Source organism: Solanum tuberosum, unplaced genomic scaffold (genome assembly GCF_000226075.1).
Source record: "Solanum tuberosum cultivar DM 1-3 516 R44 unplaced genomic scaffold, SolTub_3.0 scf00021, whole genome shotgun sequence".
Taxonomy (NCBI): domain Eukaryota; kingdom Viridiplantae; phylum Streptophyta; class Magnoliopsida; order Solanales; family Solanaceae; genus Solanum; species Solanum tuberosum.
The window spans coordinates 2,408,614-2,422,701 of NW_006238947.1; the positions used below are offsets into that span (position 1 = coordinate 2,408,614).

The window sequence follows — 14,088 nt, forward strand, 5'->3', positions numbered from 1 at the left end:
TTATTTGTATTACAAAATTGTAAGGAATGCAATTTATATTTACAAATATACTACAAAATTGCCTCTTAGGTATGGAGGAAGGCCAATAGCCCTTTGTTGTTTGTATGAAAGTTTAAGTAAAATAAGAAACTAAAAGTTCTTACAACATTTGATAAGAAAAAGTAAACAAACAATGTATGAATCTTGATTAAGGAAGATCTGTACGTGCCAAAAACAATAGCATAACGAAACTCATACCATTTAGAAAAGCATAATGGTACTTAAGCACTTTATGCTGAGGAATAAAAAAATTCATGTAGCACATTGATTTAGAAAGAAAGAAAAGGAATTTCATATTTGCCTCTTTAGTCTTATAAGTGTAACATCTCGAGGAGGAGTAAGCACATCTCAACTCTCATTTTTTTTTCTTGAAACTAATAATGTACATCTCAACTCTCATCCTAAAACAAAAATGTAAGTCGTCTATAGAGAATAGCTTGTCAAATGACTAACAATATATATTAACCATCTTATCCATCCTAAAATACATTTGTCGACATCTAATATATAATCTCATCAAAGTCACTCTCTTACATTTAAAACTTCGAATGTTAAATATATATATATGTACCTTTTGATGTTTGAACTCAACACCTTCCATCAACTCCAAAGGTGAAAGGAGGTGGAATAATTAGTGATTCTCTTAGTATACACATTCACGACACAATGAGTGTTAGAACTTGTACCATGACATAGCCAAAGTAGAATTATATCTTGTATGTATAAAGAAAAAAAAATAGAAATGTAAGATGCAGCATACTTGATTTAGGCATCTGGGGTATTCAGTAGTAGTAAATTCATTCAGTAACAACTTTCAAGCAACAATCTTCTCCATTTACCATTTTAATTATAAAAATCAGGCCCATAGAGTTAAGGGTAAAAAAAAAATTTAAAAAAAAAAGAAGTTCAGCAACATTAACTCTTTTAGTTTCTATCACTACATGCTTGCACATGACATATATAGGCTTAGCTTTTAATTTTTTTTGGCTTCGTGGTGGTTCAGAAAAGAGTAGGAATACTATCAGTTCCTTGTTTAACTTTAAAAAAAATTTGTTCAACTAAACTCATAGAGAGTTGCGGAAAGGATGAGAAGAATTTCTTACCGAGTTACATTGAAATGCATCGTCGAACGGGTTCTAGTCCAGGGGCGGCTCAACGCTATCGGAGGCCTAAAGCGAAATCTTAATTAGAGGCCAAAAATCTAAATAAGCTTCACATGCATTTATTTAAAATTTATTTTTCTTACATTTTGAAATACAAAGTATTACTTAATATTTTTTTTTATATATAAATGATTTATTCGATTTCTTTTTCAATTATTAGTTTTAAATAAGATTTTATCAATTCAACGTTGAAAAATATTATTTTACTCGGACAATCATTATATGAATTGTTAACATAGTTCTACAAGTAATAAGTTGACAAATTTCAAATAAATATAAGAGTTAGAACCATAGCTTTGATGAAGTTGATAATTTGGTTACCCCACATTTTACTATGGTTGTTGTAATGCTTGAAAATCTAAGAAGAAATGGAAAAATAATTTACAATTCACTTTGTTCAACACTTTTCAACTATTAATTGATACTTTTGATAGATTATTACTCTAACTTATCAACAATTTAAAGAAGAGAGTGTAAAAGGAGTTAAAAAGAATAAAATAATGTGAGTATTAGTGGAGAGAGTGTAAGAAAATAAAACAATATTTTCTAGATTTCTTCTATTTAAATGGGGTTGAAGAGAATAATTTTAAATATATACTTTTTATCATAAATAATTAATATTTTTTCTATACAAAATTAACACATAATTTATTCTTGGTAAAAAATTGAGGCCCCCTAAAATTGGGGGCCTAAGGCCAATGCCTTATTTAAGTATGCATAGAGCCGGCTCTGGGTTCTACCAACTGCATTTGATGTATGGCTGGCTGCAGTTCTTTGAAAGATGCTCAACTAATCATTTTGTGGGAAAAACATTTAAAAAATTGGTATGCATCTATAGATATTGTTGCTCATAGATAATGGCATTACCATATTGCCTTGAGAAATGGTGCTTTCCTATTGAAAAATTCCTGAAAAAAGACCAATATATCTGAGGAACTTTTAGAAATTAGTTTACATGCTATAAGTTCTTCAGCAATGAAGCTTGACAGCTAGCTCTGTACTCAAGAATTTCTTAGCCATTTTGTTCTACTTATTTAAGCCTAATATCAAGAAAAATGAACCATGAAATCTATAAATTTTTACACATAGAAAAACCAAATAAGGTCAACCCGTGAAATTAGTTACGGTGCATAAAAGCAAGCTGACACGGACATCACGATTATTTTTAAAACTATATAACAAACAATTACATCATTTTTCTTGATTCCACAGTTGTATCTAGTCTAGAATGTAGATATGTTCAAGGAGTTGGTATGACTTTTCAAAACACTATTGACATAGTATGTTCTGTCATGGAACGCTTTTGAACTTATTTTTTAATAATAATCTATATTAAAATCAACAAATAAATTTGACGAAAATAATCTCAAAAACTAAACTTTAGGCAAAGTAACTTGTGTGTGATAACATCACAAATGGAGATTGACAAAATTTATGCAACAACAATAATCTCGAGTGAATGACTTCGCATATGCTACTTCAAATGAGCCGACTTTGAAAGCTCACACCGCATTCTTCACAAATATTCATTTTTTACCCCTATTATCGAATTTTGAATCTCAATTACAATACAATGTTTTTAGCTATTAATTTTTAATTGCATTCTTCAATTTCTCTTGTTCGAGAACAAGCAATAATGAAGACCGAAAGGAAGAAAATTAATGTGACAGAACAATAATAGTAAGAGATAGAACAATAACAGTAGCAGACATGAATTTAACCCATAAAATTGAAATTGTGAACGCTACCAGAATAAGATTGTGAAAATATTGAGAGAAAAAAACTAATTTGATTTTGCAGTACCGTATGAAAAATCAAAGAGAACATAGAAGAGAGTGTTGGGTAGAACAATAACCACAACAACTATGAATTTTAAGTTATGATATTGGAAATTTAATCTTTTCTAAAAGAAGATCAGGGCAAATATTGAGGCAAAAGCTGACCTAAGAATGCACGTTCAGATACGAAGACGAAGCTAATGAGTAGGCCTTTGAATTTAAGTTTGGATGAAAGAAAATTATGGACACTTGGGAGGAGTCTTCTAGAAATTCTCCATTGTTGGAACAAAGAAATGAAACGACCGAGTGTTCTAGAAAGGCCAAGAAAAAGCTGATTCTTTCTTTTGTCTTTGAGCAAAATGACGAATTTACCCTTGATCGTTCTTTTGATGGCGTTTCTGTTTTGCAATGAAAGATTTGTCAAGAAAGTGTAAGAGCAGTGTATCTTCACTTCTAGCATTCTATTTTCATGAAAGTGCGCATTAAATAATGCATTCTACAACATACAAATACATAAATGATGAGTTAAATTAACAACAAAACCACAAGAAACAAGGCCACATCGTGTAAGAAAATTTTAATTGAGATCAGTAAACAAACATGATTACAACAATAACATGAAAATCAAAATAAAACCAAAATCACCTTAGCATCCTCAACTGTAGCAACGGTGACATAGCCGAATCCACGAGAGCTAGCAAGATAGAGGACATGAAAATTTTCATCTAAGTTTTAACAGACAACACAATCATAAATAAAAGGTGGGTGAAGGTAACTCTGCAAATACAACATTTATCAATAGTCAATACACCAATAAAAGGGTAAAAAATTTCAAATGTAACCCATCAAAAAAATAAGGTAAAATAATCGAAGCAGACAAAAAATTGCAGAAGAAATTAAGAAAAAACAGAATAGGAAAGAAATCACAAACACAATGCTTTGATGTAGCGAAGGGGAGAGGGAGAAGGACAAAAAATTTCTGAAGAAGCAATAGACAACCGAGAAAAAAAAAATACTTACCCAGTTGCAGTTTCTCCGACATGTAGTATTCAATCAATTTACATACTCTTCTACCTTGATCAAACTAACTATTTACTATAGTTGAAGTGCAAAAAGCCTTACCCAATAAATATAAACAAACATAGAATTGAAAGAAAAAACAAGATAGGAGAAAAATAGAGTTTCAATTTTATTTTTATTTTTTGATGAATTCGATATTTTCGAAACTACCTAGAGTCTTACTATCTAACTAAGAAAGTTACAAGAATTTTGCTTCATAAAATCCAGAAAAATGAAGCATTCATCAGTAACTTGTTCAAATGATCCTCCATGAAGGAATCTCCGGAGAGGGATTGAAATCAATATTAGGAGAGAAAGGAGACGATTTTTATCGGTAATACTTTCAGATTATTTTAGGAAAGTTGCTGGCGGAGAGTGAGAGTGGAAAGATGAAGATTCTTCTGGAGGAACATATACCAAAAAGTCTTTAGGATTGTTAATATATTTTTATAGTTACAATTTTGCCCTTGTAAGATCGGTTTAATATCTATTTTGCCATTGGTCGTCCGGTCGTCATCATGCTTCTATATAGTAAAAATTTATAATATCATTTTATAATAAGTTAGATTTTGAAATTATCGATAAATTATTTACGATAATATTTATCAACTGACTGCGCAACGCACGGATACGTATACTAGTGTTTACTAAAAGGACAACAAATTTCCTTTGAAAAGAACTATTATGGGCAATGTTTTTATTTATGGAAATCCCAATTATATTTACTAAAGGAAAACAAATTTCCTTTTCTGATAGTATTTGGACTCATTAGTCATTATTTAAAGTTGATTCTTTTAACCACACACCACACGTACTCAAAAGCTGCAAAACCAAACAGACCTTTTTTTGCCTTTTTTTTATCTCTGCAGATTCTGGTTTTTCAGCCGAAAGATGGAGTTGGAAGAAAACAAGAAGGAAAAGTATGGTCAACCTCCTTATTCTGCCCAACACCCTTGGCTTCTTATTTGTCATGGTGATGTTATGCACAAGCAAACTTTTTTCAGTGTATCGGAGAATCGATATTATATGAAAAGTATACCTGAACTTAAAGAAAAAACATTATCTGCTTATGCGGATGAGTGGCTCCTGTTAAAAAACATTAATTCTAATGATTGTTACCTTTGGAATCTTATTTCAAACGAAAAAATTCAGCTCCCGCCCCTTCCTGCTAAGTGCGACATATTGAGCTGCCTCTTGTCTGCACCACCTCATGATCCCGAATGTCAAGTTATCTTCCAAATTGAGACTACTCTGGATGATAATGACACTAATGAGGATGAGCATGAGCATGAGAACTCTGATCATGAGGATGAGAACTCTGATGGGGATGAGAATGAGGATGAGAACTCTGATGAGGATGAGGATGAGAATTTGCTTACTTTTTACTTCTGCAAACCAGGTTATAATGAAGAATTTCATAAACAAGATGTCCAATCGATCATCGGAGATTCACGTCTTGGGATCTGGACAGTTTTCAAGAAAAAAATTTATATATTAATCGGGATGCAAGATATTCTAATTTGTTTGGATCTAGATAATGATTCAGGAAGAATAACAGCTACACCAATGGCTAAGGAATCTCCAGATCTGTCGAGAAAATACTCAGACCATCCTTGGTATAACGATTACATCATCCAATCCTCTTCTAACGATATGCTGTTATATGTTCACTTGATTTCTAACGGGAGAAAGTATAGATTGCCATACCACTTTCGAGTATTACAGTTTGATTTTGTAAGAAAAAGATGGATAAAAGTGGAAAGCATTGGAGAAATAGCAATTTTTATAAGTTCCCATATGCGTGTTGGCACAACTTGTTCTACAAAAGGCACAAATCTTAACAAAGAGTCCATCTACTTCACCTACGGTCGTTATCTCTACGTCTACGACTTGATAACACATAGCATATCATTATCCCTCCCTTGCCCACATGTTAGCAAGAGAAAGGGTCACGACATGCACTGGTTAACATTAACTGAGTAAATGTTTGATTAGCTTTTTGTTAGTGCTAGTTTTTGTTGATTCGCATCATGTTAACTTTTTATAATTATTTTTTCTATTCTTATTCATAATTTCTCGGTTTTGTCTTTGTGAATTTGTATTTTGAAATCCTTTTTTAAACATACAAAATATAAGAAAGTTAAAACGTAACCTAACTCATTAGATGTTACCTGTTTTAGATTTATAATAAAATGTGATGCATCTAGTTATATGACAAGTTCTATATAAAGTGGATGTTCAAAAAGTAAAATTTGTATATTCAAAAGTTATATGACAAGTTCTTCAATGCACGTTATTATAAGAATACGTCCTTTGAGTAACACTCTGAGATCAGAGGCGGAGCTACAGCCATCCAAGGGTGGTCAGATGAACATCCGCCGAAAAAGTACACTGTATAGAGAGATCAAATTTTGAGTTTAAGGGATAAATACTTAATATTGAACAACCTTAACATAAATTCTTCTGTGGCACAGTGGTCAAGCGTGTTCATTACCACCCATGGTGCGCAGGTTTGAATCCCACGGAGTGCGCAACATTTTTGTTTTTATTTTGAGAGCACAACACAACCTCACACACCATTATTATGTTCCTCAAGTTTCTTAACATTTTTGTTTTTATTTTGAGAGCACAACAGAACCTCACACACCCAGTGGCGGACCCAGAATTTTAGAACTGAAAATAAAATAACTGAAATGAATAAGAAAAAAATAAAATGCTTTCACTGGGATTTGAACATACAGCTTAATTTCAAGGGTACTTGCCACTGCGCCATTAATTTCTCTTTGTTATTGAGGGGGTTCAAAATTTATATATCTACAGAAATACATAAAATTTACCTTATATATACCGTGTAATTGTTTGCCGAGGGGGTTCGGGTGTACCCTGGATACCACGTGGGTCCGCCCCTGCACACACCATTATTATGTTCCTCAAGTTTCTTAATTATTTTGTTTTTATTTTGAGAGCACAACAGAGCAGAACACAACCTCACACACCATTATTATGTTCCTCAAGTTTCTTACATATATGAATACATTATTATAATTTTGAATATTCAGATATCATGTATTTCTAATTTTTATCTAGGATATAATGCACTTTTGAATGGTGAAAACAAAAAAGCCAACATTTTACCTTAAAAAGTTTGTGTTTATATATGTTAACAACTTTAAACCCAAAAGCTATAATCAATACATGCGTTTTATCTTCTTTTTTTAAGAATTTTTTTTTTCTACTGGTGTGATTTATGTTTCGTAAAGCTTGACGCATTTGTTCTATCAATATTTCACTTTAAAAACAATAATCATATATTTTTATCATATAAAATCAATGCATCAAAAAGAAAGAAATTAAAAAACTCGATTGTTTATATTTGATATTGACAAATGTTGAGATCGTTCCGGGTAGAATCCCTAGGTTAAACAAATAACATTCAACTCACTTATTAAAAAGAAAAATTCTTGAACACCCTTGCTGAAATTTCTGGCTCCGCCACTGTCTGAGATATCTTTACAAGGGCATGGTAAATGTGTAAGAATTGCTGGTAGAGGTGAAATAATTAGAGATAGTCATGGTGACTTTATTATGGCATTTTCTTGAAAGATTCATAGTACTAGTAGTAACCAAGCAGAAGCAATTGCTGCAATTAAAATTTGGTGCTCAACTGTGCAAAGATAATGGCCTGGACAATTATAACATGGAGATGGACTCTTTGGTGGTGGCAAACATGCTTATCAACGGAGACACTACCAACATGAAACTAAAGACGCTTATGCCTGATATAATTCAATTCAACCATGGAACTTCCGTCACTAGGCGAATCAAGTAGCCAACTTTCTTGTTAAATTGGCATCCTCTTATAATGGAAACAAAACCTTTTACTCCTCTCATAGTCAATTTTCCAAAGAGGTTAAAGGCTTAATTCAACGGGATAAATGGCAATTTCCGTCCATAAGAAGAAGATATGAGAAATGCAACTTTTTTGTTAGCTAAAAAGTTTTTTGTTTATAGGAAAGGATATTGTATAGGCTAATCCTTTCTTTATTTCTTCGGAAATTTTTTGTGTAGTTGATTTCTTGTTGGAGGTTTGGTTCATGTTCCCCTCTAACTTTGTACCTTTTTGGATGAATAGACATGGTAGATCGGGGTCAAGCCTAACCCCCCCTCCCCACACACACTAAGGACTTACAACCCTGGTGATGGCTTAAATTTTAAAATAAAAACAAAAACAAAGTTGGAGCTACTGAAACATTGGAGAAAAATTTGAATGAGAATCAACTTTCTTTGACTACAAATCTCACTCTAGTTCACATTGATGATGAGGGCCAAAATAATGTAAGCTACAATTGTGGCGTCGACGATAGATGATGGGCATGCAACAACGAAACGGAACCAGAGGTGATGTGGTGCTTATTGGAAAATCAGGACATCCACTGGTAATTAACGCAACCATTGAGTTAGCATTAGATCCCGCGAATGCGAAGGTAGTGGCAGATGGAGTGAAACATGATGCTCGGGGTGTTGAATACTTGGTTGACAACATGTCGCAGCAGGTTGACAATGCCAATAAAAAATTGAAAGTGATGTCGGAATTAATTCAATTGCCTTGATGATTGCCAAGCGTACAGGTAAAAGAGTGGAATTGGTACATGAATCTAATTGTGTTGTGGTGACGAAGAAAAAATCTCCAAGTATTGAAATTGGTTCGCCTATTCTTAACACATTGCAACCGGTTATAGATAGTCAAACTATGAATTTAGATGCTCGAGAAATGTTCCAAAGGAGGTCTTGTGTTTTAACACTTTTGATGCTCTTACGAATTCAGTCATATGAAGTTAACTCTACAAATTAATTAGTTATTTCTAGGAACAACAGCAGGGTGCGACAAGTACTCCGAGGCAGATGAAGAGGAAGAACAAGGCATTTCCCCTCCTATGCAAAAGAAATTGAGTCCAACAACTCCTGCTTTTGTGCCTAGTTAGTAATTCCCCGACAAGGTTTGTCATCATCAACAACTATTGTTGCAATCTTAAGTGATCATTTGGTGAGTTCTAATATTGAAAAATTGGCTTCTCTTACACCTATTAACACTAACAAACAACTACAAGTTGGTGGTAGTAGTACTTTGTCCCCAAATAAATTTTTTAACCTAGATGATGAGGACATCTCTGAGGAAGGTGAGGAAGAGGAAATGTTAGATTATTGTTTTTCAAATGCAGCTAGGAATGTTGTTATTTCTCCTAGGCAACAAAAAAATGAAGCATGGAAGAAAGCATAGTTGGGATGGTAAACTGACTGAGGAGTTTGTTCCAAGGCACCTACCAATGCGACTGGCAAAACAGAATCATATGACAGTGTCAACAACTTCAACAAGATCCATTAAAGCCAACAAGTGATGAACTATCAAGTGTTATTGGACAAATTTGAAGAAGAGGACAAGAGAAACATACTTCAAGTTCCTTTAGAAGACCAATCTATCCTTTTTAGTTCATACATTTTTAAAAGGAAGTTTGAGGTTGATAACTCAACTTTCTCCTTGCTTTTATGAAATTTTTTTACTTAAGAATCCTCACTTGTAATATCATCACAGAGTGTATTGTAAACTTTGTGATGAACATAGAATATCTAGTTCTCTTTACCTTGTATTTTCCTCATAGTTGTTAATTAATAGAGGATAGGTATCTCATTAGGATTGGTAAGGTAAGATCCAGCCTCCCTTGCTTGTACTTATTCCTATTGAGAATTTTTTGTATGTTTATTATTAATAAAAAGCCACTAAATTTGCTTTAAAAAAAATCCGTCTCATATAATATCAGTATCAATTATCTGAAACACTAAAAAAGTTTGCTTGACAAATAACAAGCAACAAGCCAAGGGTGTTGTTACGCAGAAAAATGAGGTCAAAACTGTTTTGTTTTTCAGGTTCTAAAAACAATATTAATGTAACGTGTGGCTAAATTAAAAGAATCAACTTTAAATTAAATACTCCTATAATAATATGATTAAATGAGTTCAAATACTACAAGGAAAAGGGGTTAGAATAGGTCTAGGATAATGAAATTTGTTTTCCTTTACTTTCTAGAAAATGTAATTGGGATCTATAAATAAAAACTTTGTCATTTATAGTTGTATTTAAAGTACTCTTTCCGTTGATTTTTCCAAAAATAAATTTTCACTCTTGACATAAATAAAAAAAAAGAATAATAATAATAATGAGTTCAAAGACGTTAAGGAAAAGGAGTTGGCAAGTAATTAACTTATTTTCCCAAATCTTATTCTAGTTTATAAATAGGATATAACACAGGAGATCTTATAACACGGTCCATAATAACCATTCTTTTTGAATAATGGAGAATGCATTGTGGTCAGATTGTATTCCATCAGACATACTCGGATTAATATCATCACGTCTTGTTGCCGCAGAATATTTTATTTTTCGTGCCGTTTGTAAAAGATGGCGTTACGCACCCGTGACCCCTCCACATTGTCCTGCTCAGCCAGAAAAATCGCCTTGTTTGATCACATTCCGTGGAGATACCGGAATTGTTGAATTCTTTCATCCCGTGTACAATGTCATGACGACTACGTCTATCCCAATCCCGAAATTAATGGATTCCCGAATTCGAAGTTCAAAAGGTAATTGGTTACTCATAAGTAATGGCAGCCGCGGCATGTTTTTTTTCAATCCTATTAGCAATGACATAATTGAACTTCCTGATCTACAAGAGTATGAAAATATTTGCCCTTCTTGGACATTTTCGTGTCCTCCAGACTCGTCGTCTGCTTGTTTTGTTGTTGGTTTTGATTACCTTGGTAATCCCCCAGATGTATACATCATCAAAGTTGGAGAGACTAATTGGACGTATCATAACTTAAACGATCCAGCAGATAGATATAAATGTTTTCATTTAACGGGATGCAATAGTCCAATATTTTTCAAAAATAATATTGTCTATGTACTGGGAGATAAAGGAAATTTAGGATTACTGACCATCAATGAAAACTCAATCCCTAGTTGGAAATTTTATGGGAAACCCTTTCCACGTAGAAAACAAAATTCAATCCAATATGCTTACACGGTAGAAGATGTCGACAACGAAGGAATGTTAGTTGTATTTCTATCTCACCATGAAGGGAAAGTAGAGGTTTGGAGATACAAAATGAATGGAGAAGTGTTGGAGAGGGAAAAAATAACAAGTTTAGATAATAATAAAACACTGTTTGTGAGCTCGGCAGGATCGTGCTTGAAAACATGTGTTGCACAGGGGCTAGGAAACAAGATATATTTTTCAATGTTTCATAACAACAAGGGAGTTTTCTATTGTTTGGCCAATCACAAATATTACTCTTTTGATTACTTGAGCATTAAAGCTTATCCAAGTCCAAATATTTTCAACTTGGTTCGCCCAACATCATGTATTTGGATCAAATCAGAGAATGATTAATTGTATTGTTCCCTTTTTGTTGGTGTTTATTTTTTCAATTAGTTAGCAATTTTGTCTTAATAAAAGCATATGTGTATACTTTTTGAATTTGCTAACTTAAATCTACTTCGAACTAAAATTTAGTAAAATTACACGGTTGGAGTTGTTTAATTTTGGCATAACAAGAGGGGGGAGTTCAAGAAAGCTTTAAACTTTATAATTATCATATGCTCACATGCATATATGTATATGTTAAATTGAAACAAGGAGAGAACAAAATAGCGATAAAACTTAAGGAGTCAACAAAATAGCGAGAAAAAGTATACATTTAAGGGAGAAAACTATAAGATATTCGATGATAAGAAGTAAGAACAAATCATTGTAACCTAAAAAAAAAAGACCTATATTTTGAAATAATATACCTCAAAAGATTGACCAACACTTGAACCAACTTTCAATCTTTTAAATACTCGTAATATCTAGTGTAAGTGCTCCGGGAAAAAATTTCTCAGAAAAAAAAAATCTTGTCCATGTATGCAAAGCAATAATGTTGTCCATGAAGAAAAGAGAGATCCCAAGAAGGGACGATTGTTTTATTTTGGATTCCTTATAAGGCTTGGGCAATCTTCCTCCCTTCGAGCTAGCTTTTAGGGTGTGAGTTAGGCCTAAGACATAATTTAACAGTTATCTTGATATCCCATTGATTTCGTTTGCTGAGTAATACACTCTTCAATATCATTCTGGTTCTTACTTTTTTTTCTTGATTGATGCATAGTTAACAACATTATGTGTCTGAAGTTTGACTTTGCTAGGGCCACATCTTTAACAACGAAATATTTGAATTCGTTTTTGCCAATATAATAACTTTAGTATAAAAAAAATGTCTCACATTGACCTCGACAAGCTTCCATATAACTTCAATAAAAGAAAACACTGACTATTTAATCTCGATTAACTCAAATCATTTTTAAATAGTCTCAAATTTTAGATATGAATTTCTCTCAATGTTTCAAATATTTGATTTGTAATTCGCTTATTGGCCCTATATAAGGTTCGTAATTGTTTTCATGAATATTATTGTTATAGTGTCAATTCATTCCTCTCCTAATTTTCTCTCTATATATTGTTGTTTGTTTTTGGATTATGTTATTCTCCATGCTGTGTCTTTGCATATTTTATTGTGCACTCAAAAAAAAAATCGTAACAAAAATATCATGTATGATCCTATTTCTTAATTTTTTATTTAGTAGATTAGCATTTTGTGTTTTATATAAATTTTAGGCGAGAACGTAGTTTGTGAAATTTTAATTATATAATTTCTAACAATTTTTATTCAGAATAAATCATTTTTTGTTTATTATTTCTTATTGGGATAAAGAAAAGATATATATATATATCTTTAAAAGCATAAACTCCTAACTTAAATGTTAAATTACTATAATATCCCTAACTTAGGTTGTGACTTTTTCGATAAGTTGTGACTTTTTTTGAAGGGTTGTGATTTTTCGATGAGTTGTGAATTTTTCAAAGAGTTGTGACTTTTTCAAAATAAGTTGTGACTTTTCCAAAGAGTTGTGACTTCTTGAAAAGGTCATGACTTTCCATAGTTGAAAGTTGAATTACAAAAATACCCTTTATAAGTTGAATTACCTATATCTAAAAGTAAAATTATACTCTACTGCAAATTATTTTTATTACAAAATTACTCCTTATCAAAATTAATAATTAATATTTATTTAACAATTAACATACCTCCTACGTTTCAAAGCTTCTGGTCTTTTGGTTTTCTTCCGTTATTAGGAGTTCTTGAATTTTCCTATTTATTATGATAAAAATTCTATATTAAACAAAAAAAAAAAACTTATAAATGGGAATGCACATAACCTTCACGTTGAAATAAACATTTGTACAAACCTCCAAAATTATTAGGTATGTTCTTTTTTCGATTTAAATATTATTTGCACTATTTTTCTTTTTAATTATTTTTTTATTTGCTTTAAATACTCATTTTCGTAACCCATATTGAATTACTTATTTAATTGTTACTTTTTTCATATTCATAACTTCTAAATATTTAATTTAAAACTTTATGATTTTTTCTAATACTCCTCAATTTTCATCTATATAAATTCATCTTACTGATTTCATGAGACCGTATGCAAGATTATACTTTTCATTCAATAATAAAGTAGTGAAATAGTATTTGGAAATTATGAATGGATGGAATAATGGGGATATGTTATTACTGAGATTGGGAACACAGGTATATCAGATCACTTTCCAATGCAACTCAAATTGCAAACAAATCAGCACTGTGTAGAGGTGAAATTCAAGTTCTTCAATGTGTGGACTGAACATGATTCTTTCATGGGCTTAGTGGAGAGTATATGGAAGCAGGATTATGAAAAGGATAACATGAAGAAGGTCTTATGGGGACCTCAGCAACTACACTACCAGCTATAGATGTCCAGGTAATGAAAAGAGGACCCATGTTGACAAAATATCAAAGGATCAAGTTATGTGCTGATATAACCAAATAGGAGATTTATGTAGGATTGCAATCCATTAAGAATGACAAAGCCCGAGGTATAGATGGGTTTAATGCCTACTTCTTTAAGCATACCT

The 14,088-nt window shown here is 32.1% G+C and overlaps 2 protein-coding genes across 7 annotated transcripts; one reads left to right on the plus strand and one right to left on the minus strand.

Annotated features, from left to right (window-relative positions):
• Positions 1-1,933: 1,933 nt before the first annotated feature.
• LOC102587864 (uncharacterized) lies at positions 1,934-4,247 on the minus strand. 6 transcript variants are annotated; one of them, XM_015306017.1, is made up of 4 exons: positions 4,001-4,247; positions 3,626-3,674; positions 3,146-3,378; positions 2,016-2,110 (listed from the first exon to the last, which is right to left on the minus strand). In XM_015306017.1, exons 1-4 carry the CDS (start codon positions 4,020-4,022, stop codon positions 2,097-2,099), a joined length of 318 nt encoding a protein of 105 aa, XP_015161503.1. In that variant the 5' UTR covers positions 4,023-4,247; the 3' UTR covers positions 2,016-2,096. The 6 variants fall into 6 exon arrangements, 1 of the variants encoding a protein (XP_015161503.1); XR_366826.2 differs by lacking the exons at positions 3,146-3,378; positions 4,001-4,247 and adding an exon at positions 1,934-1,974 and having other exon boundaries at positions 2,070-2,110; positions 3,626-3,923; XR_366825.2 differs by lacking the exons at positions 3,146-3,378; positions 4,001-4,247 and adding an exon at positions 1,969-1,991 and having other exon boundaries at positions 2,070-2,110; positions 3,626-3,923.
• A 6,127-nt stretch (positions 4,248-10,374) lies between these two features.
• LOC102595384 (F-box protein At4g00893-like) lies at positions 10,375-13,926 on the plus strand. The gene is made up of 2 exons (XM_006341190.2): positions 10,375-10,939; positions 13,727-13,926. Exons 1-2 carry the CDS (start codon positions 10,387-10,389, stop codon positions 13,924-13,926), a joined length of 753 nt encoding a protein of 250 aa, XP_006341252.2. The 5' UTR covers positions 10,375-10,386.
• The last annotated feature ends 162 nt before the right edge of the window (positions 13,927-14,088 follow it).